This window comes from Balaenoptera borealis (genome assembly GCF_965194805.1).
Source record: "Balaenoptera borealis genome assembly, chromosome: 9".
Lineage (NCBI taxonomy): Eukaryota > Metazoa > Chordata > Mammalia > Artiodactyla > Balaenopteridae > Balaenoptera > Balaenoptera borealis.
The window spans coordinates 37,031,433-37,059,239 of NC_138873.1; the positions used below are offsets into that span (position 1 = coordinate 37,031,433).

Genomic DNA, 27,807 nt, shown 5'->3' on the forward strand with positions numbered 1-27,807 from the left:
ATGGGAGGAGCTTCAGTGGGCGGGGCTTCGGGGGAGGAGCTTCGAGCGGCGGTCGCGCTGCCGGCCCAGACCTGTCGGGATCGGTAGCCGCATGGCTGCGCCCATCTCGGGCCGCGGAGCCCGGAAGCTGCTGCAGTTCCTGCGGCTGGTGGGGCAGCTCAAGGTGAGCGGGCGCCGGGAGGGCCGCATGGGGCCCGGGTCGCGGCTGCGCGGAGAGAGGCCGGGGCCGGCCGCGGGGCGACGAGGCTCCTGCTCCCCACCTGGCCCGAGGCCTGCCCCCTTCCTCCGTTCTCCCGGCCTCGTGGGGTGGGCAGAGGAAGCCCTTCCGGATGGATGCGGTCGTGCGTCCGGACCGTGGGCGGAGGAAGCAAGTGGCGGAGACTGCGTGGCCGGGTTGCTAGGACCGACCCCAGGCCGGGAGGAGTCCGAGCCGCGCTGTTCCCTGTGTCGGCCTGGCGCTCCGATGGGGCCGGCCCAGGCGGCCTTTCGAGAGGTTTCTGGAGGGGATCCGGCGCGGTGATGTGCTGGTCCCTCTGCCCGCGTCTGCCCCGAGTACTTTTGGGGCTCACGACCCCACAACCGGCCAAGTGGGAAAATCAGAACCCATTGGTCCTGCAGGGTTTAAGTGGAGTGCTTAAAATCTGTCTCACAATTACTTATAGAAATAACAAGACTCTTTTTTTTTTTTTAAACGGAGGATTTTATGTAGCACACACTGGAGTTACATCCCAGGGGTCCTCCTCCTGCCGGCCCACCCCTGGCCACACCCAGTTAATGATTTTGCAGAACTTCTCCAAGTTCAAAGCAGATTATCTGTTTCATGCCATTGTTTCTACAGTTTATAAAATTCTTTAGAAATGTAAACTCCCGAGTCTCACAGGATCACATCATGATCTGAGTAAAAGCAAGAGTCATGACTGGTGGGTAGCATGAAGCAGTTAGAAATGCCTTATCCTTTCTGCTTCAGAATTTGGAAGTCTGTCGCTTGTTCAAATTCAGAGCTTTCACCACGGTTTCTACTTGTGTCTAATGAGTTGTTTGAAGTAAAACTTACCACTTCTTATAGTTAGGAAAGATAAGATACTTTACAGTTTTGTTCTTATGTTTTAAGGACTTGTATATGATCTGTACATCAGTACATCGATAACACGGAGTAACTTGACTTTTGGACTTATGTATTGTATACTTGTGAATTATTCCTCCCTCCCTCTCTCTTTCTCATTCTCTGCCCTCACTGGTTTATTTGATTCCAGAAGTTGATCATTTAGGTTAGTTAAGCGTTTTTTAATATGTACTGAAACCATGACCCAGCTTCTGTGCCCTATTCCCTGGACTTCTCTTGAAGAGCACCGTAGATAGTTAAAGTACTTATTTTTATCAATTGTTTTCTGTTCATTTTTATCAGAGAGTCCCACGTACTGGCTGGGTATACAGAAATGTCCAGAAGCCAGAGAGCGTATCAGATCACATGTATAGGATGGCAATTATGGCTCTGGTGACCAAAGATGAACATCTTAACAAAGACCGGTAAGCTGTGAACTTTGGTGCCGGTTAGGGTCTGTGGGTATGCATGACTCTTCATGACTGAGGCCTGTGTCAAATTCTTGTAGCTTAATGTATATGTCAAGAAAAATTACTTGAGGCAAACCATACAGATTCAGGATGTGGAAGGGGCACTATATGCTGATCGCTTCAGTTGTTGTAAACTGTACTCTGGGTTTTCTCCTGGCAAGTGAAAGAGCCTGCTTTGGTCTCAAGGAAACTTAAGTGTGATGTGAGGGTTTCCAGGGCCTTGAAGGTAAGTGTCTTTTGTCTAAAATTGTATCCATACACTGTATACCTTTATTTCACCCCTTTTCTGAATAGTAGCACTTATTTGTGAAGTGACCTTTTTGAAACCGTATGTGCAGGAAAGAGCTGAGAAAGATATCCTCTCTCCCTTCAGTCAACCAACAAGTGTTTAAAATGCTTTTTGAGGGACTTCCCTGGTGGTCCAGTGGGTAAGACTCCACGCCCAGTGCAAGGGCCCTGAGTTTGATCCCTGGGTGGGGAACTAGATCCGGCATGAATGCCGCGACTAAGACCTGGCTCAGCCAAAATAAATAAATAAAATAAAAAATAAAATGCTTTTTGAGCGCAGGACAAACTTTCCTAGCAATACAGTATAAGAGAGTAAATAAAACCCAGATGAATTACACAGGCCCAGAGTGGCTTCCATACAGAGCACAAAATAAATTAAGTTAGAAAATTTAACCGGAGAGATCACCTGTTCTTGGGCGGTCTTAATGGAGGAGACAGAATCGGAGTTGACCTCTAAGGTGTTGATTAGGTGGAGAAGTAGAAGACAGCACATAAAGAGAAGGGCAGAGAAACCAAATCTCTGATGGTAGGAAAGTAAAGGTATATTTTGGAATTGATAAGTGAATCAAATTGATTGAAACAAAGGTCCATTAGGGAGTCTCAGGGGCCCTGTTACTCTGTAGATGGTGTAGAATTTAGGAGATTTTTGGCAGATAGTACAAGATGAGCACGGTGTCAAATGGAGAGGCACGTAAGAACAGCCTGAGATTTGAACTAGATGAGAGAGCAACTGCAGGCAGGGACACCTGTGAGACGGCTGTGAGGCCTTCTTCTGCCTTGGTGGTGGTGGGAACATAAAACAGACTGGCCCTCTGGGGCATTTATCTCATGAGCTGCCTTTATTATTTTGATGATGTTTATCCTAATCATTATCACTAATAATTATAATCATTTGTTGAATAATCAACATGTTTCAGGAACATAAATTATCAAATTTAATTTTCATACCAAAGTTATGAAGTATTTGTACCCCTTTTTTACAGATGATAAAAATGAAGGCTGCAAAACTCATCATTTAAAGAAATTAAGTAACTTGGCAAAGGTCACACAGCTAATAGTTGTTGACTGCTGGATGCAAACTCAGATCTGTCCAACTCTACCCATTTCTCTATAAAGGGCCTCATTTTGACATCTGACTAGTACATTGGGGAAATGATAGTTTTTGAATTTTGTATCAGTTAGTAAATGCTATAACTAGATCACCTCCTGGCTTTTTAATCTAAAGTTATCAACCTTTTAAAGTGACATTTGAGAAACCAGCTATTTTTTTTTTTAATTCATGCTAACAATTTCCCCTGTATTCTCATGTATTGTGCTGAATCTTAACTAGCAGTTTTGATTCAGAACTGTTGCAGGCTGGCAGAATATAATTACTTTAGAAGATACTGCATTAAAATAAAATACTCCATGAGTCTGGAGAAAGAAAACTATATTGTGTAACTTCAAAGTAGTATAGAGAAGGAATCTGTAGTGAATATAATTCTGTGTAATTATTCACCATTTCTTGCCTGGTCAGATGTGTACGCCTAGCCCTGGTTCATGATATGGCAGAATGCATCGTTGGGGACATAGCACCAGCAGATAACATCCCCAAAGAAGAAAAACATAGGCGAGAAGAGGTCAGTGTTGACTGTTGACTCCACAAAAGACCACCAGAAAAACCCACTACTGAAACAAAGCTAAGTTTATTAGACCTATTGCAGTAAGGGAGAGTACCTCCTTGACAGAGTTTTAGTAGTGTCTCAGAAAGGAGGGTCAAGGGGGGGTATTTATAGAGTTTTAGGGCCTGGGCTGGAGGATGTTTGGATGCATCTTACAAGAGGAGCTACTATCTTACAAGATGGGATTGCATAGAGTTTAGGACATAATAACTTTGGGGCGGTAGGGCTGGTGAGCCAAGGTCTTAACAAGCGTCTTGAAGGGCAAGCTGTTAGTGCTTACTCTGTTTTGGGTGGTTTACAATCTTACCTTCCAGAAGTAAGGATTTCTTGGAATAAGCAGTGAATTGGTTTTGCTTATCCTAAGCCTTGTTTAACACAGAGACAGGACATTTTGTTGGTTTCAGTTCTTGTGGAGGGGCATAGAGGGGACCTGAACACAGAGTACAGCTAGTACGGCTTTCATTAGAACAATGGAAATAGCTGGAACTTGAAGGAATTCTCCATGCTAATTTAAGCTCTTTGGAGAGAAGTTCTATAAAGCCCAAGAATAATCATTATTATAATTAGTATTTAGTAAATTTTAAATTAGTCCTTTAATTTAGTGGTTAAAAGTAAAGAAAAAAGTTTTGTATTAGTAAAAAATGAATAACATCAATAAAACATTGTCTGCTGATTTGGACTCTAAATCAGAGCCCAGGGACAAAGAGGAAGACACATTTGAAACAGAGACTGGAAAATCCAGGAAGGTTTCTTTTTTAATGCTGAATGGCTGGTTCCCAATTCAGGGATTATAGCAAGCTGCTTTTATTGTAGGCCAGAGAGATTGATCCTAAATGTCTAAGTCAACAGATCCTTCATCAAGGTGGTTTAACAGGGAAGGTGGGCTTAAATACCTGTTCTGGAGCTGGCGGAGGCTAGAGCTCAGTAGCCAACAGCATTTTTGCCCCTCTAGAGGCAAGAAGATCTACAAGGAGTCTCAGTTTAGGAGTTCCAGCACAACCTAAATTATGGTAGTAAGGGGACTAGTGTAAGGAATGTGTTCTTAGTGTAAATACAGGTCCAGAACACATGAGCATCGTGACAGTCTGTAAAAAGGGAGGAGCTAAGGGAATGTTTCTCAGCAGGAGTCTAGACTGTCCTGAATAAAGAATTCCTAGGTTGATTGGCAGGATTAACACAAAAAGAAACCAATTAGCTCAAGATACTGAGTTGCGGAAAGGAGTTAGCCCCAAACCAGAGGATGTTGGGTATTGACATATGACATAGAGAAAAAGGAGGAGGAAAAGACTCCTCAATTATATAGCACGTTTCAGGATGTACGATAGTTTCATTCAAGGTTAAATATATACCTTGTGGACGAGAAATCACATACTGAAGTACCAGAGGGTGATCAGAGACCTTAAAGTGACGCAAAGGAAGAAGATAGCGTTCCCGTATAGGCACACAAGGAATGTGAGGTTCACTCCACAGAGGAGCGAGTCAGAACCTTCTGAAGAAAAAACATTCAGTAGGAAGGATCTCCAACCACTGGAGACAGAGAAATCCTACCTCTGTCCTGACAGAAGCTGAGTCCTGGCTAGTGACACCCCCCGGAGGGGCATAGAGGGGACTTGACACTCAGAGTGCTGCTTCTTCCTGGACGCCGTATCCAGGCAATGATGAAAAACCTGCCCAGCCTCATTAAACCTCCTGGCTCGTGCCCACTCCATCTGATTTACAGGAAAATAAATATCATCAGAAGGGACAGGGGAAGCATCTTAAAGAACCCCAAGTTCTTGGACAGGAAACCAAAGGCTTGGGGAGTGCTGATACTTCATTGCCTCTTCCTCTGCTAGTTAGGATTTGGGACACAGAAAAACATCTGGGAGGTGAACAATTCTTTATGCAAATGGTGTTTATGAGTAAGATTTGGATGTCTGAGCCATAACTTAAGATAATTAAATGAGGGTTTCTTGGCTCCTCAAGGTGGAATGCACATACTGAAAACCAGGAAGTATTATTTGCCCAGAGGCTAGCCAATGGCATCAGACAGGCTTTAAACCAAAGTAGGAATGGGAGGAAAAATACTTGATAAAATTGGAAGGCTGATTGTCTTGGAGGAGAGTAGGTATTAAGATGAAAGGGAGAATGAAGGTGTAGAAGAGAAAATTCAGCGGGGCCAAAAGTAATACTTGTAGTCTGACTCCCCTCCTAAACAGGATAAAATAAACTTCATATTATAACCCTAGTTGGTAAATGATGCCTGGTAGGGATCATTAAGAAGTAGTGGGATGAAGCTTGACTCTGGAATATAGCAATAGCAGGTTATATTCCTTTGCAAAGGGAAAACTTATTAAAACAGAAGGCAGAGTTATGATATATATGTACCTGAGAGTTAAAGTTGCTGAAGAACTAGAGGTTAAAAGGGGAAGAACCAAACTTTATTATGGGAGTAAACATGGCAACATGGAGAAAGTGAAAAATACAGTGAACATTTTACAGAGTGCTTTTCCTGTGCCAGATAATGAGCACTTTATATATATTAACTATTTAATCCTCACAGCAATCCTTTCAGGTGGGTACCACTATTAACCCCATTTTACAGATGAGAAACCTGAAGGACAAAGAAGTAACTTGCACAGGGTTCCACAGCTAGTAAATGGCAAGCAGGGTTTCAAAGCCCATCAGAATCTACAGTTTGTCATTAACTGTTGCACTCTTCAGCCTCACCAATGATGTGTGAGTGATGAATACTGCTTTCTGGGTGCTTGTCACAAAACTGACAGACATTTGCTGAAAGCTTCACTCAGCTCAGAACTGTAGGCAGATTCTTGACATGCTTTGCTAACAGGAAGAAGCTAGGGAAATTATCACTCTAAATCTTTGTGAACAAGACAAAACTCAGTTTAGAAGTGGGAGTGGCAGGGCTCACCATCAGGAAGGGAAAGTCTGACATCTTCAGCCATTTGTCCTGGACTTTAATAAAGTCGATTTCAGTGGCTCATTTGAAAAGGTAGGCATGATTCTGTGGCATATGCGGCCAAACAAGGAATAACAACTAAGAGGTCTCAAAATGCAATTCTGATTGTATAATAACAAATGATATCAATGAGTTTAGGTCCAGAAAATCATCGCTCAATTTCAGGAAGAGAGCAAAAACGTATTTGTTTGCTATGTTTTGTTTTTTAAAAGACATGGTGATTTTAGTCACCAGGAAGCTTATTAATAAGTCAGTAATCATATGTGATTTCCAAAAGGCCAACGCAGCCTTGGGCTGCATTTATAGAAAAAGAGCATTTGGCATGATGGAAGCTTTGGTTCCAGTGTGTTTCAGGGTCAGACCACATATCAATCACTATATTCAGTGCTGGGTGCATCGCTCTGAAGGAAATAAAGTAATCCCTTGTCAAAGCAGGACTTTTATGTTTATATTCTAAAAGTTTAGATTTTGATATGTCTCTGTACCTATATGTTATTCAGTTCATTCTTTTCAAACAAAAGCAATGGGCAAACTTATGTTTCTAGAATAGTGTAGAGAAAAGCGATCTATTTATAAAGACACTATTAATTTTTGAAAGTGCAAAGTATTTTCTCAAGTGTTTTGCTGAGATTTATGAAAAAGAAACAAGGGAGAATGCAGGTACAAAATACCCTAAATTTCATATCACTAAGGCTGCTGTAATGATACAAACCATTCAAGATGGTGATGTTAGTTACAAGAGCAGATCGTTGACACTGGCCAATATGGTTTGCTCTGGAAGTGGTTGTATTCTATGACATTTTTTTCTCCCGGTAATAAATAATTATATATACAAATATTCATTTTTATTTTTATTGTTTTTTCCCATCTCACCATTTGATTTTATGTGAGACCTTTGCCACTTTTATATACCCACTTTGCCAAAAGTCGTTCTTACAACCATGTTCTTTTCAAAGAGCCTGAGCTCTAGTTAGAAGAACTGGACCAGATTAAGAGGCATAGGATGAAGATAGTGAAGGAATTGGAAGCCATTTGAGAGTAGATTGCAGACCTCATGCCCCCAAAATGTGATATTTTAGAATTTCGGAGCAACATAGAAATGAAGGAAGAGATGGGAACGAGAGGGGCTCCTGGGACTTGGAGACTAGAAATACGTACTGAACACACCCTCCATGCTCCCACTCTCTCATCTCTGCTTTTCTGTGGGTTTTGGCTCTCCAGGCTCTACTCGGGGCTTCTGTCTCCCAGCCTCTGCTGGACAACTCATGCAGATGGTCCCTGAGTGGCTGGTTTGAGCTACATGGCCATCCCTTGGACCAATCACTGGTCGCAGAGATTCTGGCCCAGCTGGGCCACTGCCCACCTGTTTGACATTGTGTTTTTATGAGGGAGGAAGGCAGAAGAGCTGGGGCTAGGCATAGTGGAAGGACTACAGGGACAATTTTCAGCTTGATGTAAGAAAGTACTTTCTACCAATGCTGCCTAAAGCCCATTTGGGTAACCTCTTGAGGTGCTGGGTTCCCACCACTGGACATGTTTGTGGAGGGAGGATAAGAAGTGCCCAGGGATGCTGCTGGATGGTTTGCCTCGTTACCCTTTAACATCTCTTTTCAGCCTGTGAGTCTGTGAGCCTACGAAATGCTACTTGTAATTTCCTTTATGTTAATAACGATATCTGCCCATTTGTGTAGTGCTTTACATTTTGCAATAAAAACGTTTTAACAATAAAAAATGAACATAATGGTATACAAAAAATTTCTTTGAGATTTGTAATTCACTGATACTTTCCTATTCTCCCCACACTCAGGTTTGTTTTAACTTTAGTATGCTTATGGTTGAAATTCATGTGGGCATCTTGTGATTCATCCACAAGATGTAAAATCCATAAAACTCTTAGAGGAAAACATAGGCAGAACCCTCTATGAAATAAATCACAGCAAGATCCTTTTTGACCCACCTCCTAGAGTAATGGAAATAAAAACAAAAATAAGCAAATGGGACCTAATGAAACTTAAAAGCTTTTGCACAGCAAAGGAAACCATAAACAAGACAAAAAGACAACCCTCAGAATGGGAGAAAATGTTTCCAAATGAAGCGACTGACAAAGGATTAATCTCCAAAATATACAAGCAGCTCATGCAGCTCAATATCAAAAAAACAAACAACCCAATCCAAAAATGGGTGGAAGACCTAAATAGACATTTCTCCAAAGAAGATATACAGATTGCCAACAAACACATGAAAGGATGCTCAACATCACTAATCATTAGAGAAATGCAAATCAAAACCACAATGAGGTATCACCTCACACCGTCAGAATGGCCTTCACCACAAAATCTACAAACAATAAATGTTGGAGAGGGTGTGGAGAAAAGGGAACCCTCTTGCACTGTTGGTGGGAATGTAAATTGATACAGCCACTATGGAGAACAGTATGGAGATTCCTTTAAAAACTAAAAATAGAACTACCATACGACCCAGCAATCCCACTACTGGGCATATACCCAGAGAAAACCATAATTCAAAAAGAGCCATGTACCACAATGTTCACTGCAGCTCTATTTACAATAGCCAGGACATGGAAGCAACCTAAGTGTCCATCGACAGATGAATGGGTAAAGACTATGTGGCACATATATACAATGGAATATTAGCCATAAAAAGAAACGAATTTGAGTTATTTGTAGTGAGGTGGATGGACCTAGAGTCTGTCATACAGAGTGAAGTAAGTCAGAAAGAGAAAAACAAATACCATATGCTAACACATATACATGGAATCTAAAAAAAAAAAAAAGGTTCTGACGAACCTAGGAGCAGGACAGGAATAAAGATGCAAATGTAGAGAATGGACTTGAGGACACGGGGAGGGGGAAGGGGAAGCTGGGATGAAGTGAGAGAGTGGCATGGACATATATACACTACCAAATGTAAAATAGATGGCTAGTGGGAAGCAGCCGCACAGCACAGGGAGATCAGCTTGGTGCTTTGTGACCACCTAGAGGGGTGGGATAGGGAGGGTGAGAGGCAGACGCAAGAGGGAGGAGATATGGGGACATATGTATATGTATAGCTGATTCGCTTTGTTATAAAGCAGAAACTAACACACCATTGTAAAGCAATTATACTCCAATAAAGATGTTAAAAAAAAAGCTGTAAAATCCTTGGCCTCTCTTCTGATATCTCTGTAATCATTTCACACCCTCCTCATTGTCCTTTTTTGTGTCTGGTGTGCTGTAGGCCACAAAATAAGTGCTCGTGAATAAATACATATGAACAAATACATTTATTTAATGTACACAACTGCCCTCCTTGTAAGCCTAAATATTGTCCAATATCCTGCTGCCCCTTTGGGAGTTATTTGTAAGAGTTTGGGTCCATTATTTGGCATTTGTAGATGAGTTGTTAAATAAATGTGACTATGATTAAAATAATGATTTGGTATTTCAGGAAGCTATGAAGCAGCTAACCCAGCTCCTCCCAGAGGATCTCAGAAAAGAGCTCTACGAACTCTGGGAAGTAAGTATATCTGATGGGTCGCTTTTCATTGTAACTGAATTTATATGGCTCATCAGGGTTTCGTTTGACTTAGACTATCTCAATAAGCTGTCTCCAACTTGTTGCTTTTTCGGTCGTGTCAGTTTCTCACCTCCCAGCTGCTGCAGGAACTTCTCAGGACGAATAGTAATTTTTCTTCCCATTTCCCCATTTCCCTTGTCACCGTAAAGCCTGGCAGGGATACTGACTCACAGCCGCTGGATCTCCTGATGCATTGCTCTCATCCTCCAGCCTGTCAACCTCACACCCCCCCACCCAACCCCCGTCTCTGGTCCTTGAAAGGAATGTAGGCTTTGGGGTAGCTCAGAACTGGGTTCCCACCTCGCTCACCACTTGCTGACCTGGGGCTCCTTCCCCTCCCTGAGGCAGCTGTCCATCTCTGAAACCATTAAGGGGTGTTAGGGCTGAGTGAGGTCAAGGCCAGGTGCTGCCAGGGAGCCCAGCGCGGAACGTGGGCCCTGTGGGCGCTCAGTCCCTCCCTGGTGCTGCGGAGAGCGAGGACCGCCAAGGCGGGTGGGCCGGAGGGAAGGGGCAGAAAGAGCCCGGCAGACTCTATGCTGCCACTACTCCCCCTCCTGGTGCTGTTTTCCAGCCGTGAAGGGAAAACGACAAACAAACCCCTGCCTACTGCAGTTTCTCACTTCCCTCCAACCCCACTGACCCTCCTTTGCTTGAGCCTCTAGCCCCACCCCTTACGCTTGGGTAGCCCTGCCTCTCACTCTCACTTTTCACGTTTCCTTCAAAGCCCTGCTCCCTCCTCCTGTCTTCTGAACCTGACCTTCCACCTGTTCTTTCACCCCCTAAAACTCACATGTACCTCCAAATAAGACCTTATTTGGAGCTAGGATTCTTACAGAGGTCATCAAGTTAAAATGAGGTCATTTGGGTGGGGCGCTTTTCCAATATGACTGGTGTCCTTATAAAAAAGGGGAGTTTGGATGTAGAGACACACATATTGGAAGAATACCATGTGAGCATGAAGAAGGCCATCTGTAAGCCAAGGACAGAGGCCTGGAGCAGTTCCTTCCCTCACAGCCCTCAGAAGGAACCAACCCTGCAAATACCTTGATTTCCAATTCCCAGCCTCCAGAACTGGGAGATAATAAATTTCTGTTGCTTAAGCCACCTGGTTTGTGGTACTTTTTACAGCAGCCTTAGAAAACTAATTCTGTCTCTCTTTCTTCCTCTTTCCCTGATATTGTGCAGTGGCTACTTTATTATATTCTTCATTATTTTTTAATTATCTCTATATTCTCTCTCTTTGGCTCTTTACTGTATCTGTTAAGAGTTTTGTACGGTTATAGCTGAAAGAAAGCCTGTTTCCAACTCCCTTATTTTATGGATAAGAAGACTGGAGACTAAAGAGCTTTGCCTTGCCCAAGGTCTCTTAGCTAGCTGGTGACAAAGCAAGGCCACAAGCCTGCCTCCTAACTCAGCATTTTCTTTATGTCATTATGCTGTATGTCAATTAACTGAACAAGCATTTATAGTTCTTTTGTATTCATGATACTGTGTCAGTTACTTACTATTAATTGTAAGAGACCCTTGGTTTCCAGGGGCTGCTGTAACAAATTACCACGAACTTGGATGGCTTAAAACAACAATGTATTGTCTCACAGTTTTGGAGGCCAGAAGTCCAAATCAAGGTGTAGGCAGGGCCATGCTCCCTGAAGGCTCTGGAGGAGGATCCTTCCTTGCCTCTCCCTAGCTTCTGGTGAATGCGTCTTCCAGCTTTGACATCCTTGCCTTCTGAATACGTTGTTTGAGTCTCTGCCTCCTTAGTCAGGTGATGTTCTTCCTGTGTCTGTATCTGTGCCCAGATTTCCCTCTCGTAAGGATGTCGGTCATTGGATTAAGGTCCATCCTAATCCATTATGACTTTATCTTAATTTGATTACATCTGCAAAGAGTCTATTTCCAAATAAGGTTACATTCGTACGTTACAGGTAGACATATTTTGTGGGAACACTATTCAACAGAGAACACAGATTCTCATATTAACTTAGCATGTTTTAGATTCATGTACATTGGCTTCAATACCAGATTTCCAAGGTTCAAATTACTGGCTCCTCTGTTTACTAGCTATGTGATCTTGGGCAACTTACTGAACCTCTCTGTGTCTCTATTTCCTCATCTATAAAATGGTACTAATAGTAGTATACCTATTTTATAGGGTTGCATGGCAATCAAATGAATATATGTAAAGCAGTTAGAATATTGCCTGACACATAGTACACTCTATTTTTCTGTCTCCAGTCCATATGTTCTGGTTTTGATTTAACTTAGTACTGGTTACACAGAAAATGGCAGTTGATTGATTTCTGAAATGTTAATCACTGCTATTCACAACTGTAAATAGCTATCAGCCCAGAGGGTCACATCTAGTTAAAGCAATTAAATATCCTTGATTATAATTTCTCTTTTACCATAGAAGTGTGAAGTCAAATTTTAGTAAGTCAAGGGAAAACATTTTCATTTTTTTCCTCGAAATATGACAGAAAGATATCCACCCTACCACCTGCATTTTGCTTTAAAGAAATAACCCTTTGCATCCCAAGGCAAAGCAAGAGCTGCTCCCTGCCATATGCTGAATGCCTGCCTGGCACACTCACCTGCCCTTGGATTGTTTCCCAACACGCAGCTGAAGATACTGTTGGGTTAACAAGTACCCCTTAAAAAAGCCTCTCTCTGTTCTATCCTTTGAAGTACAAGTGCAGTATTTTGGTGGGGAGTTTGATATACAGCAACATGAGGGTCCTGGGTCCCAGAGGGAGAGTCACTAGGAGGTGGGAAAGTGGAACACATAAAAGACAAACTTTATATATGTCAATACTTCATGTAGAGCCAATCTTTCCCCAAGGGAGAGGGAGGTAACCTTTGATCTTCCTCTCCTTTCCTCTCTTTCTCTTTCCTTCGGTCCTCCATGTTGAGAACCTGGAACTTGTATCTCTTTCCTGCTTGCAATCCTCATCCTTCTGTTGTTCTGCAAACCCCAATCGGAGCTGCATCTAATAAAAACCAAGAAATCTTCAGTGATTCACATCACATCACCCTGCTGAGAAAGCATGACAGGTTCATTATCTGAACACATCTAGGGTGGAATTACAAATGAGAACTTGGCAGGGAAATCAGTTGGGAATACTTTGGTCTTAATAGAAGAATGGTTCTATATAGTATTAATTGGGACTGGTGGTTTTGTGACATGTGTCATGCACTAAGAAGCAGACTGCCTCTTATTTCTGGTCTGCACTGAGGAGGGAGGGGACAAAGGGAAGAGGAAAGGTAAAAAAGCCACTCCCCGTCCACTACCTTCACCGCCTCCCTGCCACCAACACATGCACATACCCATGGCATGAAGAGTTCTCAGACCCTGGCTGTATCCTCAAGAGTCATAACCCGGAGGGACTTGATTAACTCCTCCCTATCTGGAAAGCAAGGACAGAGATTTCCATTGTAGAGTGGTAACCGAAATTAAATGAGAAAGCTAGAAATTCACTTCAAAAGGAAAAGGAAACGCGACATTACATGGAGAGGGAAATAATTTGAGAAGCATAAGATGAAATACTAGCTTGAAGTTGAAAAGACCTGCTCTACTCAGGTGGATTAAAGAATAATGATCCTGAAGACGGGTTACTAAACAGGAAGGAAAATGCTTGGAAGTGTCCACGTGAACACATGAGGCCTCGCAGGCATTGGGTGGAATAGATCGAGCTGTGAGCACCGCCTTCCCACATAACAGCGCCGCTGTTAAGCTGTGGAATTGCAGGTGACTAGTCTCTGTGATGGGTTTGTATGCAGTGGAGAAATGTGGCCAGTACAGAATGTGCTTTTAGCTGTGACTCTGATTTCAGGTACCAGAATGAGAATTTTCCTGGAATAACCTATCATGCAGCCCTAATCGTGTGGCTTTAATTGTCCCTTTACTTAGGAATATGAGACCCAATCTAGTGCGGAAGCTAAATTTGTGAAGCAGCTGGACCAATGTGAAATGATTCTTCAGGCATCTGAATATGAAGACCTTGAGAACAAACCTGGGAGACTGCAGGACTTCTTCAATTCCACAGCAGGTACGCAATGCTGTTTTCAATAAGCATCATTTGAGTTTGGCTTAGTTTACTCCTAGTGTATATAATGTTAGTCATAACATTATATTGTATACCCACTGTTGTTACCCTCCTCTGACACTTTCGTACGGAGCATCTGAGAAGCAAATGGTCGGATTTATGGTATGAGGCGACCTAGTGCACAAGGGCATTGCCGCCCTGGAGTCTGTGCACCAGGTTCAAGTCACACATACTAGCTGTGTGCTTCCAGGCAGTCTCCTGACCTCTCTGTGTCCTCTCTGAAGAATGGAAATCATAATATACCCTACTTAAGACATAGGCTGGTTTTGAGATTCAAGAGAGATAGTGTATGTCAAATGCATTATAATATGTAAGTGCTTTATAGATGTCAGGCCATGTTATGGTGGAGGTAGAAATAGAGATTTAAGAAGAGAAAACCCCAAACAGCTGAAGTCACCGTCGTCGTTATAGCTCTTCAGAGCACAGGCCTAAAGTCAAACCGCATGGGTTTGAATCCTGGTTCTGCCACATACAATTTATGTAACTTCCAGTAAATTAATACTTAACCTAGCTCTGGGCCTTCGTTTCCTTATTTTTAACTTGAGGATAATTACAAAATCTACTTTATAGGGTTATTTGAGGATATATGTGAAGTGCTTAGAATAATGGCTGGCAACAAGCCTTAGCCATCTTCATTGTGATTCAGCTTCTGGAGTGAGGCACCAGGTGCACTGACCGCTGGTGTTCATGTTGCTCCCTGGAGTAGAACTCCATCTCTCTCCCCCGGGAGTTCTTCAGGCTCAGCCCAGCCTCCATCTCCCCTGAGAATACTGTTAGCGATGATTTTTGGGGGACCTCTCTGGACCCTTTTGTGACCTCATCAAGTAGAGGAAAGTCCCAGCTCCAAAATATGATTTGCATTGTAATGAAGTTGATTTGATTTTCCTTCTCTCTTTTCCAGCCCCACTACCTCTGCCCTAGACAAGGCCCTCATTATTTCTGTATTGGACTGTTGTTATAACCACCTCATTTAACCCGCTAGGCTCATGAGTTCATCCTGCATGTCTCGGTGCTTTCCTCCTTTGTAGATACAGGTATCGTCACCTCTTTGTTTTTTAAACGTTTGTGGCTTTCCTCTTCTGACACTTTTTAAGTCGTCTGAACAGCTCTGCAGGCTAAGGCCACTCAGCTGTCTGGTTTCCTCTCCTAATCCTCCCTGTCACAGCTGAGCGTTCCCTTCTTTTTGCTCAATCTGCCCTTGGTCTGCAGCCTGCCTTAGCGTTGTCACAGTCTGACCTGCATTCTCCGTAATGATGTTCCTCGCTGGGTTTCTTTCCAAAACCCCACTTGCCCACCCTGCCCTATCGTAAGCTGTTTGAGGGCTGAGACCAACCAGCTTTGTCTGATCTGTCCTTGATATAGGTGATGCTCAAAATGTTTGACTTTGGTTCAATGGAATAGTGTTGTAAACCAGGGGTCAGCCAGCTATAGCCCGTGGGCCACACTGGCTGCTGCTTGTCTCTATCAATAAAGCTTTACTGAAACAGCCACGCTCTGTCTTTCTCTGTTGTCTATACTGCTTTCATGCTACAGCAGCAGAGCTGAGTAGTTGGCAGCAAAGACCAAACAGTTCACAAAACCTAAAATATTTACTATCTGACTCTTTACCAAAAAAGGTTTGACCAATGATTGGGTTACTAGATAGCATATTTCCCCAATAAGGTAATAAAAATATGTCATGTTTATGTTGTTCTTTGCATTTTAATACTATTATCTTCTATTTTGGTACATTGACAATGAAAAATAGAAAATGAAACATGAGAATACTAGTACAATCAAAAACTATGGGAGCTGGAAGGGTCATCTGGTTTAAACTCCACATTTTATTGAGGAAGAAACTTGAGCCTGGAAAGAGGGTGATGTGCCCACAGCTGAGTTGAGATTAAAATTCACTGCACTTTCCACTCTGGTGCACTATTTCTGGTAAAAAATTAGTAAACTTAAACAGTGTAAATGATGTAAGAAATGGTTTCTTACCATTTCTTGCCCTGGTTTGGACCAGGGTAGTAATGGTAGAAAAAGTAAGAAGTCAGATTCTGGATATATTTTGAGTATAGAGTCGACAGGATTTGTGTATGGGGGTGTTTATGAGAGGAGTCTGAGGATTTTGGACTTCCCACTAGACAGGAAAGATGGGGGGAAGAATAGGTTTGGAGGAAGAAAATCAGGGGTCCCAGAAGCCGAGGGAAGAAAGTGTTTCAAGAGGGCAGGAGTAGCCGTCAGATTAAGCAACATGGAGCTGATCGGTGTCCTTGGTAAAAGCAGTTTTGGTGGAACGATGGTAAGTCTGACAGCATGACTTTTACACAGTGGGGCAGAGGGTGGCCGGGAAGCAACGAGGAGCGTGGAGGACAGGCCCTGGCCTGGTGGTAGGAGCTGCATGAGACAGAAGACAGCCGCGGCTGGAGGGCCTGCAGAGAAAGCTGTATCCTCAGGACGAGTGGGTGTCAGTCAGGGCAAGAAAGTGAAGGGGACATTCAGAGAAGAGATGGAGCCTAGCGAATCAATGGAATAGAGTTAACTGTGGAATGAAGAGCAAGCAACAAAAGGCACTGGCAAGAGAAGACGGTCAGGGAAGAAGAGACGGTGGGTTTAACGCCCCCCGCGTGCTAGCCACCATCCACCTAAGATAGCTCGGAGCTTGGTCGCTGCCCAGGGCAGAAGCCCAGAGGGTGCCAAGGAGCCAGGAAGGCAGCACAGACTAGCCGGTTTCATTGTAGATGTTTGCGTCCTGGGACAGCCCAGACCCCCTGGTCTTCCTATCAGTCTTTATATATGTAGGTGCATTGTTCCCCACAACGAATTGCAGATTCAGAATGGACAGCGATTGTTCTCAGTTCTCTGGACTCCATCCTTCCTGAGTTTCCCTGCAGTTCCTGGTAGGGGTATTCAGAGGCTGCCTGGTGAGATTTTCCCCAGCTCTGCCTGAGCTGTAGTTCTTTGCCTGATTCTCATCCTCATGCTTGATAGCAGCTGGGGTGACGTAGCATAAGCTCCGAGGGGTTGCCTTTGGCCTCTCTCCAGGACCTGGAATCTTACTCTGCGTTGGAGTGAAGTATGGGTCAGATCACAGACTCGAGCTCCTGACAAGCCCTAGGATCCAGCTGGAGAAACTGATGTATTCACTTGTCGTTGTCTTTTTCCCCATCTTCTTGCATTGCAGGAAAATTCAGTCACCCTGAGATAGCCCAGCTTGTTTCTGAACTTGAGGCAGAAAGAAATGCTAACATAGCTGCCGCCGCCAGTGAGCCACACTCGTGAGGTGCACTCCTGTAACAAACATTTTATTTTTCTGTTTCATGGTATTGTGTTTTGCCACTGTTGGTCTGTTGATTCCCCAGATGTGAGTCTGTTTATTTTCAATTGCTGGGACTCCAGCAAGAAACGTGATACAATTTGGACAGTAAAAGAAGCTACAGAACAGGGTGTGGTCCTGAAAATGCCCTGGATGAAGACTTGGAGGGTGGGGGGCTTTTTATGAACTGAATAAATAAATTTTGAAAACCTTAAACTTTGGAATATGTATTACTGATTTTAAGTCATCTTATTCTGAGTTAATAACCTACCTCCCTGAAGGCCAGATTCATTGAACAATAGAAAATTTAATTATGATTGCTTTTAAGAAGATTCTTCAGCTGGCTTAGTGATAAGGATCCAGGAAAGACAAAAGTATCATAATGCATTCTCCCATCAGATGAAATGTTGCTTTATTCAGATTCTGCAGCCAGATTTTTAATTCACTATGATCTGCTTTAGGCCCCTGATCATAGACTTGTAAACCTGGTAACTGGTTCTGCCTCCCCTGCTCAATCCTTTCTGTTATTTGGGGAAATAAATCTGGGCATGCGATCTCAAATGGCATTTCTCTTCCTCTGTTTTTCCCTGGCTGATTTATATTCTTTAGACCTTGATTATGAGAATATTTATCACCAGACAAGAAATATATGAGTTATACTGGGTCACGGGACCTTTTGGAGAGAACACATCCGACCCGACTTCTTCCCCTCATTTCCCTTTCATAGGGTAAGTAATCTGCCCGCTTGCCTTTACATGTTGCACAGCCACTGAATGGTGAGGAAAGGGAGGCTATCCACGCAGACCTGCTCAGTAGTTTGGTGGGAGCATAATGCCTGTCCTTTTAATTCAAATGTCAGTTTCCATTTGAAGAAGGCCTAAAAAGGCTGGCATGGTGAGAATCCTAGGCACCGTTTCTTTGGAAACTCTTTGCAGTATCCATGGATACCCAATCTGCCGGAAGCAAGGTGCATGATCTCTTTAGGAGCAACACAAACGTGTACATAGAGCTGATCTGCATTGAAAAGAGCAGTGCTTCTCTGCACTGAAATGCTGTTGCATCACAGCAACAGTATGTAAAAAGCAGTAAATAGTTGAAAGTCAGCATGGTTATTAATTGGAGATATGGTTAAGAAGAAAACAACTGTATCTATCAGTGTTTTGGAGTTTTTTCTCCTGGCATGAAAACATGCACACAAAATAACCCTTGATAAAGTTCAAATATTTATAACCAGAAGATTCTCTGTGGCCCTGGAGTTTTATTTGGGTTGTTTGCCTGCTGTAATTTTCATAAATCCACACAGAGACTTTCGAAGTCTTTACTGGGTCAGACTTAATACTGGTCACAATCATTATCTCAGTTTTCCATTTACCTACCAAATGAGGGTTCACACTTAGTCCTAAAGCTTCCTTATTGGGCTAATACATTTAAAAACAGAAAATGTAATGGTGTTATAAATAAAATATCCTTTAATAAGGACAAAACGAAGATCAATAAAAGAAGATAGCTATTGCATTCACCAGCCAGTGTCTACAAATAGTTAAGCATTATCAATCTAATGTTTTTTTCTTCTTAGATACCTGTGCTGCTTGTCTGGAATTGGTCTTCTGAATAACAAACCCTAGAACTATGTTGCCGAGTAAATAATTATTCTTGGGTTGAACTGTTGGTTCACAGACTGGCTCCTCTACACGGAGGGCAAGGAGAGACTGAAGAAGAGGCAGGCACTCCAGCTTAGTAGGTGGCCAGTTCACAAGCAAGGCAACTTACATATGCAGCTTGTCTGGGGCAGCCTCAAGACAAGATCTCTGCACTCGCCTGTCAGAATCTTGAGTTTATATAGAAGCTTTAACTGGCTTCAGTCAGTCATGTGTACCATCCAGATGGTCTCAACCATTTCTGTCTCAAGGCAGCATCCTTGAAACAGCTCCTAGTGTGGGAATGGTAGGTGGAACACACATTACATGCACAGGGATGGGGTGAGGACCCTCTGATTGCCTGGGTCCAGCTCTCTGGTCAGCTGGTGGTCACATCCTCCTGATGACCTCCTCCAGCATGAACTCAACAAAAAAAAGAATTCCTTGTTACCTCTTAGGAATGAGGAAGAGACTACCCCGCACTCAAAAAGAGCAGCTGGAAGGGTTGGTCTGCAGGGGGCACCTCAGGCTAGTTCTCCCTGCCTCTTCCCTGGGGCTGATCTGGGTCGGGTGGAGGTGGGGGTGGTTCCTTCTCCAAAACAATTCCTTGTTTTCCCATTGTTTGTGGGCTACCATTTCCCTAGCTCTTAGGTAATTCTCAATGCCCTTATATTTGACAAATAGTAATTCTAACAGAATGGCCAACCTGTTCATCTTAAAGTCTTGTAACATATGCTCTGGGATAAATGACTAACGAAGTGCCTTGGGAAGAGCATCCTCTGTACCCTGCATTTTTATTTAAGTAACTTGCCAGTCTTTATAGACAAAGTGAGATTGGGGATGATTTCTGTGGGAGATTTAGGATTATGTTATTTGTGGTTTGCCTTGATATATATACTCTTTATGGTAGAAACAAAGTCAAGTAGAAATAAAATAAAGAACTTTACCATTCTTAAATAAAGATTATCAAAAATAACCATAAGATTTTGCCAAATATAGTTTGAAATTATATTTGAATGCCAGGTTTGAAGAAGTTGCTTTACATGTCATATTTAAATCACTTTTTAACCTTATCACCACCTTACTTTATTGTACCCATCCACACTCCAATTTAATAAAAAGTGAGAGGAGAGGCTTGGGGTTAAAGTTCACAACCTTATGCACCACTTTACAGTGAAGTTCAACAACTTTCAAGCTGATGGGTAATTTTGGAACAATGCACTGTGGCAGAAGAGCCGCTTAGATTCCCAGAGTTCTCTTCACATTGACCACTGTGAGTGGCATGGCTTATCAGGACAGTTTGTTCTGTTGTCTACGGTTCAAGAGCAGATTTATAAGAAAATGTATAATTTAGGGAAAGATACAGATTGCTTTGCTGACATGACCTACCAATTGTCATAGTCTATGAGATACGAGTTTAAGATAAATTTGCAGTGTAAATTTCTGAATATTTTCCATCAAAGCAACAGGATTTAAAAAGTAATGAATGGTTAAATTACAGAATGGCTTACTTAAAAAAAAAAAACAGTTTATTTTGTAATCACAATTCACATTGGAATTTTCAATTATTGAGATGCATTTTTGGTATCATACATGTTGTGGCATTTCGTATACTTGGCTGACCTGACCTGAAGTCGTTTTGATTTGTTAGCAAAAGGCTATGTCCATTGTGTGCAAATACTGTTCAGTACTTGTGGAACACTTTAAACTACTGCATGTGAACTAAGCCCAGCTGGACAAAATAGGGCAACTCAGCGGCCAGTCAAATTGGGACATACTTGCCCATGCAAAGTCAGGGAGACACGAGCAGCTCCTGAGTGAGTCAGCAGTGAGAAGATGAGACCTACCAGCCAACAACTGATTTAATTATTCTACTCACACATCTCATGACAAAATGAAAAAAGATATGTCACGGCCATTATATCACTCCCAGATCAGAGGGAATAATTTTAATTAAAAACAAACTTTTCAATTAATAGAGGTGATGTGAATATAGTTTTTACAAAATTGATGAAATTAGAATTTTTGAAGAATGGTTTAAAATAAACAGCTAGGTACTTTCCTGGTGGTCTAGTGGTTAAGACTCCATGCTCCCAATGCAGGGGACCCGGGTTCGATCCCTGGTCAGGGAACTAGATTCTGCATGCTGCAACTAAGATCTGGCGCAGCCAAAAAAAATTAAAATAAATAAATAAAATAAACAGATAAAATATATTTTATTTTATTTTATTTTAGCTTTGAGGCATTAACACTAATTTTCTTGATTATTTTTCTACCTAATTTTAATACTGTGTTTTCAGACTGTAGGGTTGAGACTATTGTGTGCAGAAATGGGTTGGTGAATGAAAATATGTTTATAGCAACATAACTGCATTTTCTAATACAATGCAGCATGCTGAATGCAATCAAAGAGAAGGTGGCAGTGAGTTTACAAAACGTGACCAGGCAACTGCAGATTGGTCACAGAGAGACCGAGGACACGCTGCAGCAGGGGGTGAGCAACTCAGTCACAAGCCAGCTGGACAGGGTTTGGCTCCAACCAGCAGGCTGGGAGGATAAATTAGGGAGAATGCCAGCGCTTCTACTGGCAGGGCTCCTTTGTCCACTCTGGTTCAAGTTTATAGCCCCACACCTATTGCTCCTGAGGTTTCAGGCTTCAGAGATTATGTGGCCCTGAACCAGTTCGATTTTCAGTTAGGTGTACGGATTGTCCTGCTCCATTAAGTTCAATGGAAATTTTTAGGTTGGTCTTATTTCACTATTTACATATATCCACTTCTATTTAATAATAAGTTAAAAAATGAACAATGAACATACTATCTATCTATATTATGTATATTATATATTATTTATATATAATATATAGTTATATATATTGCTTATTTAAATTGTGAATTTTTAGTTGGTAGGTCTATTCTACATTCTACAGTGTATATTAAAATGTAGCTATAGGGTGCTACTAACAACAAATGCTACCTTCTACCTAATAACAAATGTATGTTCCCATTTAGAAGAAAAAAGAAGCATATGATGTGGAAGGTAAACAGTACTGCAGAAATCTGATTGTACTGATTGATGCTTTTTTCATTCTTGTGAGCAATTTGCAAACTGGAAACAGTTGCAGAGCTCTGCTTCTCCCATTTTCTAGCAATTCCCTTTTCAGCTATCTCTTGCCTACTTAACTCAGTAGTTACCAAGTTAACTACTACTCTAGGTAGATTAGAGAGAATTTTAGAATCGTAGATTGTTTCAGCATCCTAAGGTCGCTGAGGTCATAATTACTTACATATCCTCTCTCATATTTTCCAAATTAGCAGAAGTTGATTTAAAATAGCATCTGCAGAATTATACCTACCACCTTTCAAGGTCATCAGCAGAACTGAAACGTAAAGAAATTAAGAATTCAAAGTCGTCATTAAAATCAATTATTTTAATTGCTTAAATAAACATAAGGAATTAAAGTAGGCGAGGGAGATAGGAAGCAGTTTGATGAAATTCTCAGTGTCATCCCATTCACTGCTAGAGACGGTCAGAAAGAGCTCCATCCTGTGGACAGAACTGAAAGGAGGCACTGAGCCTTCAAAGACATGCACTTCGTACAGGAGTCCAAGCAAAAATCAAAGCAAATAACTAATAGCTACATGTTTGGAAAATATGTTGAATTACACAAAAAACAAGGGTCGTGATCAACTGTGTACCTGCTGAAGCCGACATTTTAAAAGATGACAATCTATGAATACTAAAGTGTGATGGTCATGTGGTCCATCAACACAAATTCAAGTGGAAATCATTTAATTAAACTTTCAGGAGAAGGCATTTGAAGAACAAGGTCAAGGCCTGGGTCTTCCAGTGGGATTCTGGTCTTCAAATCCGGATGCGCGCGGGCAGGGCAGGGTCCCTGGAGGCGGCTGCGGGCGCGGGCGGGGCCCTAGCACTGCAGCTCCTCCCCCTCGGCCCGCCGGGGACCGCCGGCCGAGCTCTGCGCGCTGGCTTGGGCCGTGGAGCTCAGCACCTCCTCGAAGCTGCCTCCGCCGTGGTTCGTCCCGCCTACTTTCGTCTGAAACGGGTTGAGACGCACACATGCAGTTATTTCGTTATTTCTATAATTTTAAAAATAAGATCGATTGCTTTCAAGTTCACAAATATACTTGTTTTCTTGAAGGGGGATGCAAAGGATGTAGAGAAGTTAGTTTCCTTTAGCAGGGGGCTAGGATATCATTCATATTTGGGTTCTGCGACTGGACTCGAAACTTTAATTTGTACAGATTTAGCGACTCTCTCTTTGTCTCTTCTACATCTAAAATTCTCAGTCCCTTCAGGGGCATATGTAGATCTGTGGATTTGCACCATCTACTCACTCACCCAGAGAACCGATTTAATCAAATGGAATTGGATATTAGATAAATTCCCCCAATTTCACAAACGTGTGAACCCCTTTTAGTGACTCCAGCTTGAGTTTTCCATTTGGGATTTAGTAAGGCAATCTGGATTTCTGAAAATTGTCTCTTGAAAAGCAGAGCGGCTCAATGGAACATGATTTCTGGTTTCTAATACTTGGAGAGTTGGAGATGAATCATGGCTTAAGCACTGCTCCTCTCACATCTTTCCAGGCAGTTGTCTTTATAGGAGGAATATACCTGAAAATGCAAAGTTATGATGCTTTACGAGGCTCTCTTTTGTGTACTTGTTATTGGCTAATAAGAATATAGTCAGGAAGAAATCAATTTATAATTAAGAAATATGGTTAAGTATTTTGAAAAATTCCTTATTATAAGGTCTCTCAAAAGAATATTTAATGGTCCAAAATGCTTAATGCAAGTCTTGTTAATGGCCGCATCGGCCTTCCTTTAACCATTAACAATTTGGAAAAATACTTTGAAGAAAAGAAAGGTATAGAATAGAAGATGTTGCTCTTCCCAAAATGCTGCCTACACCTCACTGTCACTTATGATCACTCACAAGGACATAAACCACACTAGGAAATGTACCTGCCAATTGCCTGGCCTGCCCTTTTAAAACCTTAACCAGGATTTAAAAGCAGTTCAGTCATTGCAAATCACACACAAACTTTTCTCCCATTGTCACTAAAATCCCTCTCTGCCTCTGTAAATTCAGTTACTAAGTTGAATTTTTCCACTCTGCTTGAGATTGGAAAACTCATTCTGGAAAGTGACAGATTATAAATATTTTAGGCTTGGGAACCACATTGTCTCTGTCACAAATACTCAAATCAGCCATTGAAGAAAGCAGCCAAGATAATACATAAGTGAATGAGCATGGCTGTGTTCCATAAAGGCTGTATGAATGGACAGTGAAATGTGAATTTCGTGTAATTTAATTTTCAAATCACAAAATATTGTTCTTCCTTTGATTTTTTTTTTAACCATTAAAAAAAAAGTGAAAACCATTCTTAGCATACAGACCGCTCAAAAATAGGCAACCAGCTGAATCTGGCCCATAAACCTTAGTTTGCAGACCTCGGGGACAGAGCACTAATTCCTCCTCCACTCTGTGTTATCTTAGCACTGGGAAGAAGCAGGGGGTTGGTTTCAACTATCTGATTGTTCACTATGGTTATTTCTTTTCTGAGAGAGGCAAGATTAATTCAAAGTAATTAACTCTATTAATAGTTCCCATCCTCCTCTTTAGTCGCATTCTCTTTAGCAATAGAAGTCACACACAGTGTTGAAATCAGGTGAATACCAATTACTGATGTTTTCTTCTGGGCTTTGTTTTGTTCTTCTCTTCTAGTTCTTGATTTCTCAAATCAAAAGAGAAAAATAAAGAAGGAGGAAACCACTTGGAAATAAAGCAGTTTGGCCAAGAAAAGAGTGGACTAAAGGGGTTTCCTTACCATGTGGGTTTAATAACCACACACTACAATACTTTAGCCAAGGACCTGCTTAAGCAGAGATGTGAACAATAAGCTTCTCCCGCACCCTTCCCTTCAAAATGGTTTTTCATCCAAGAAGTTGTCACTGTGTCCCCAACATTATAATTGCTCTTTGCAAAAAAATTTTATTTGAATTACTGAACTGGGCTTCCTGATCTTTCATAATAAAAATATCCGGTTGAAAGGACACAAAGAAACAATAAGTATATCTTACCTTTTTTTATGGTTTTAATTCAGGCCATACAATGTGCTCACCAAAAAGTAGGGGCACTAAAAATATGTTCTGCTTGACATGGATGCAGAACGGTCGGAGGGGATGTAGTTGCTCATGATACACTGGAACATGGTAGAACAATCCAAATATGGTTTCATAGGAGCTGATTCTGGGTCTGTTTTCTGTTTGCTTGTTTTAGATGAAATAGAAATTGTGCTTATTGAGTGTACAGGTGACACCAGCCAAGATGTCAAGTAATACATTGATGTATTACAAGGATGTAGGCAGAAAGGACTAAATTTTATATGATTTTGATGAATTGGCAAGTTTTTCATGGAAAATCAAACTATCTACACAATTGGGTATAAAATAAGAACGATCCATTGGGTGCAAATGCCAGATGGTGTGACAGACTGTGTGAGAAGATGGCAGGAACGGACCTCGCTTCACAGCAGAACACTATTTCTAATAGAACACAAATATGAACACGATTCCCTTTAAGTGGTGTTTGAAAAATCAAGCTTAAAGCAGGATGTGTGAGTGGAAATACAGCATATAGACCTGCAAGGAATTTCACTCATCTGTACTGATTCATGAGTCATTCCCTCAGCAGGAAATGACCTCAGGATTGAAAAGTTACAGAAGTTTTGGAGAAGATTCAGAACACAAAAGAAAACTATGCAGAAAATAAACTATACACAGAAGGTTTAAACATCTATTGTTTAGTCTGGAGGGAAAAAAAGGAATGAGAACTTTGTAATTATTGAGGAAGTGGGAGGTTTGACACACAGCATGATTATTAGCTATTCTCCCGTTTCCTGTGTGGGCAGAGAAAGAGAAACTAGGCATTGGGTGTGACCCAGGCGGTGGATGGGCTGTGAGTCTTGTTAAACCCATGGACAATCATGCAGACATAGAATCTGCTTTCAGGGGGTCTTGACACAGGCTAGTATCCAGATGGCTGAGTTAGTTTTGTGCATGTCTGAGGAAGGCAGCAGGCTCTGTACCTTCCATCCAGATGCGGTGAGAAAAGTGAGAGGCTGACAGTGTGGATTAGACACTTAAATCATGTATGAACTGTGAGCTAACGAGAGTTTCCTAAAAGCAAATGAAAACAGGTTGTTCTTTATTCTTCTTTTGCTTCTTCATACCTCCTTCTTCTAAAGGAAACCTAAAAAGTACAACTTCTCCTATGTCAGAACTTGACAACAGAATCCATCCTTCTTGGATTGTCTAAGGCTGAGAACCGAATGTTGAGAAATTAACTCCTGGGGTTTTTGGAATCTTTTGTTTTGAAACTAGATATTCTGGCATGAGAAATGTCTGTGACACTGCAGGTCTCTACCCATAAAAAGTTTTTCCTACAAACAGTGGCAATTTAATGGCTCCTCCGGGTCCCTAAACACTCAATAAACGATAACGTTGACAGGCAGAGCAGTAAAACTGCGCAAGTAGAGACTGCTGGTAAATGAAATCAATGAAAGCATGGTAAATGTTGAGTAATAATTTCATTCTTGAGCCTTAAACACCTTATCACAGGTCTGGAAAAGAGAAGACTATGTTAAAGCCTCTTCTAAGGGGAAAGACCCTCCAGGTCAAAATCAATAAGAGCATCTAAGACCTCGACTAAGGAATAACTTATACCCTCACAGACTCTCATCTGGCAGCACATGTGAGGGTCGTATGATTCAGAAGCAGCTGGGTAATCAGCACGAGCCTATATGTGCTTTTGATCTGATTAAAGATCACACATATTCTTAATTTTCCCAGTAATAGGGAAATACAGAAATGGATTGTATGTAAAATAGTGATAATGATATCAAGATGTAATTAAGTTTAGGTGGTATCTTTAAAAAATCTTAGTAGTATCAATGACTTTTCGTGTTTTAAACGTTCTATACATTTAGGACTAGACTGATTTTACTTTTGCTCTTTTATCCTCTGTACATTAACTTATCTATGCTCAAACAATAAATTCAATGATTTTTTTTGTTAGCACCTACTATAGAACAGGCATATTTTCAGTTTATACCCAGGGAACAAATGCACTATTACAAAATAATGCATTTTGTGATTCAGCTTTATTTTCCCTCCATGATACCCATGCTGTGCTGTGCTCAGTACGTGAGCGGAGTAGGCAAGTGGTGTTGATGGGCGGTGGATGGCAGGTGGATAGCACATGGAGCCAAGTTCATTTCTACTGGTCCATGTCCAAACCAGAGGAGCTCTGAGCTGTTATTGAACTTTCACTTACACTCTAATTTCAGAGTTCACAGATCCTTTGTCCTATCCACAGTCATCTATCACATATCTGCTTCTTGGGGGATAGCATTAAGAGTTCTAACCAGTGAACAGATCAACACAAATCCCAATTCGCTTTCATGAACAGTTCACTTCTGAATGATTTATTTATATAAACAACTTGGTATGGCTACAGTAACACTATTCAATATTGGTTTTCTTTATAGATTTATATGTGAAGAAGAGTGACTCTGTGCACCGCTGCCTTCTTGGCTGCATCAAATGCTGGTAGCCCCGCCTTTGGAGCCAACGGCAGCAATGACTAAGCTGTCCTGATTCAATGAACCCAGCGACACAAAATTCACTTC

General features: G+C 41.7%; 2 protein-coding genes across 10 annotated transcripts in view; one reads left to right on the forward strand and one right to left on the reverse strand.

Moving 5' to 3' along the window:
- Nucleotides 1-9: 9 nt before the first annotated feature.
- HDDC2 (HD domain containing 2) lies at nt 10-27,800 on the forward strand. 3 transcript variants are annotated; one of them, XM_082406294.1, is made up of 6 exons: nt 10-163; nt 1,406-1,527; nt 3,377-3,479; nt 9,928-9,996; nt 13,964-14,102; nt 27,667-27,800. In XM_082406294.1, the coding sequence occupies exons 1-6, from the start codon at nt 92-94 to the stop codon at nt 27,729-27,731; spliced, it is 570 nt and encodes a 189-aa protein (XP_082262420.1). In that variant the 5' UTR covers nt 10-91; the 3' UTR covers nt 27,732-27,800. The 3 variants fall into 3 exon arrangements, with proteins under 3 accessions (XP_082262420.1, XP_082262419.1, XP_082262421.1); XM_082406293.1 differs by lacking the exon at nt 27,667-27,800 and adding an exon at nt 17,323-17,670; XM_082406295.1 differs by lacking the exon at nt 27,667-27,800 and adding an exon at nt 15,061-15,647.
- The window catches only part of TPD52L1 (TPD52 like 1), a 99,545-nt gene continuing 94,244 nt past the window's right edge, over nt 22,507-27,807 (reverse strand). For 4 of the 7 annotated variants that reach the window (XM_082406262.1, XM_082406263.1, XM_082406267.1 and 1 more), the window contains one exon: nt 22,507-23,148. In XM_082406262.1, coding sequence (XP_082262388.1) covers nt 23,020-23,148 — 129 coding nt within the window. In that variant the 3' untranslated portion in view covers nt 22,507-23,019. Of the gene's footprint in view, nt 23,192-27,807 lie in introns of all 7 variants that reach the window. The other 3 variants (XM_082406264.1, XM_082406265.1, XM_082406266.1) reach the window with 3 other exon arrangements.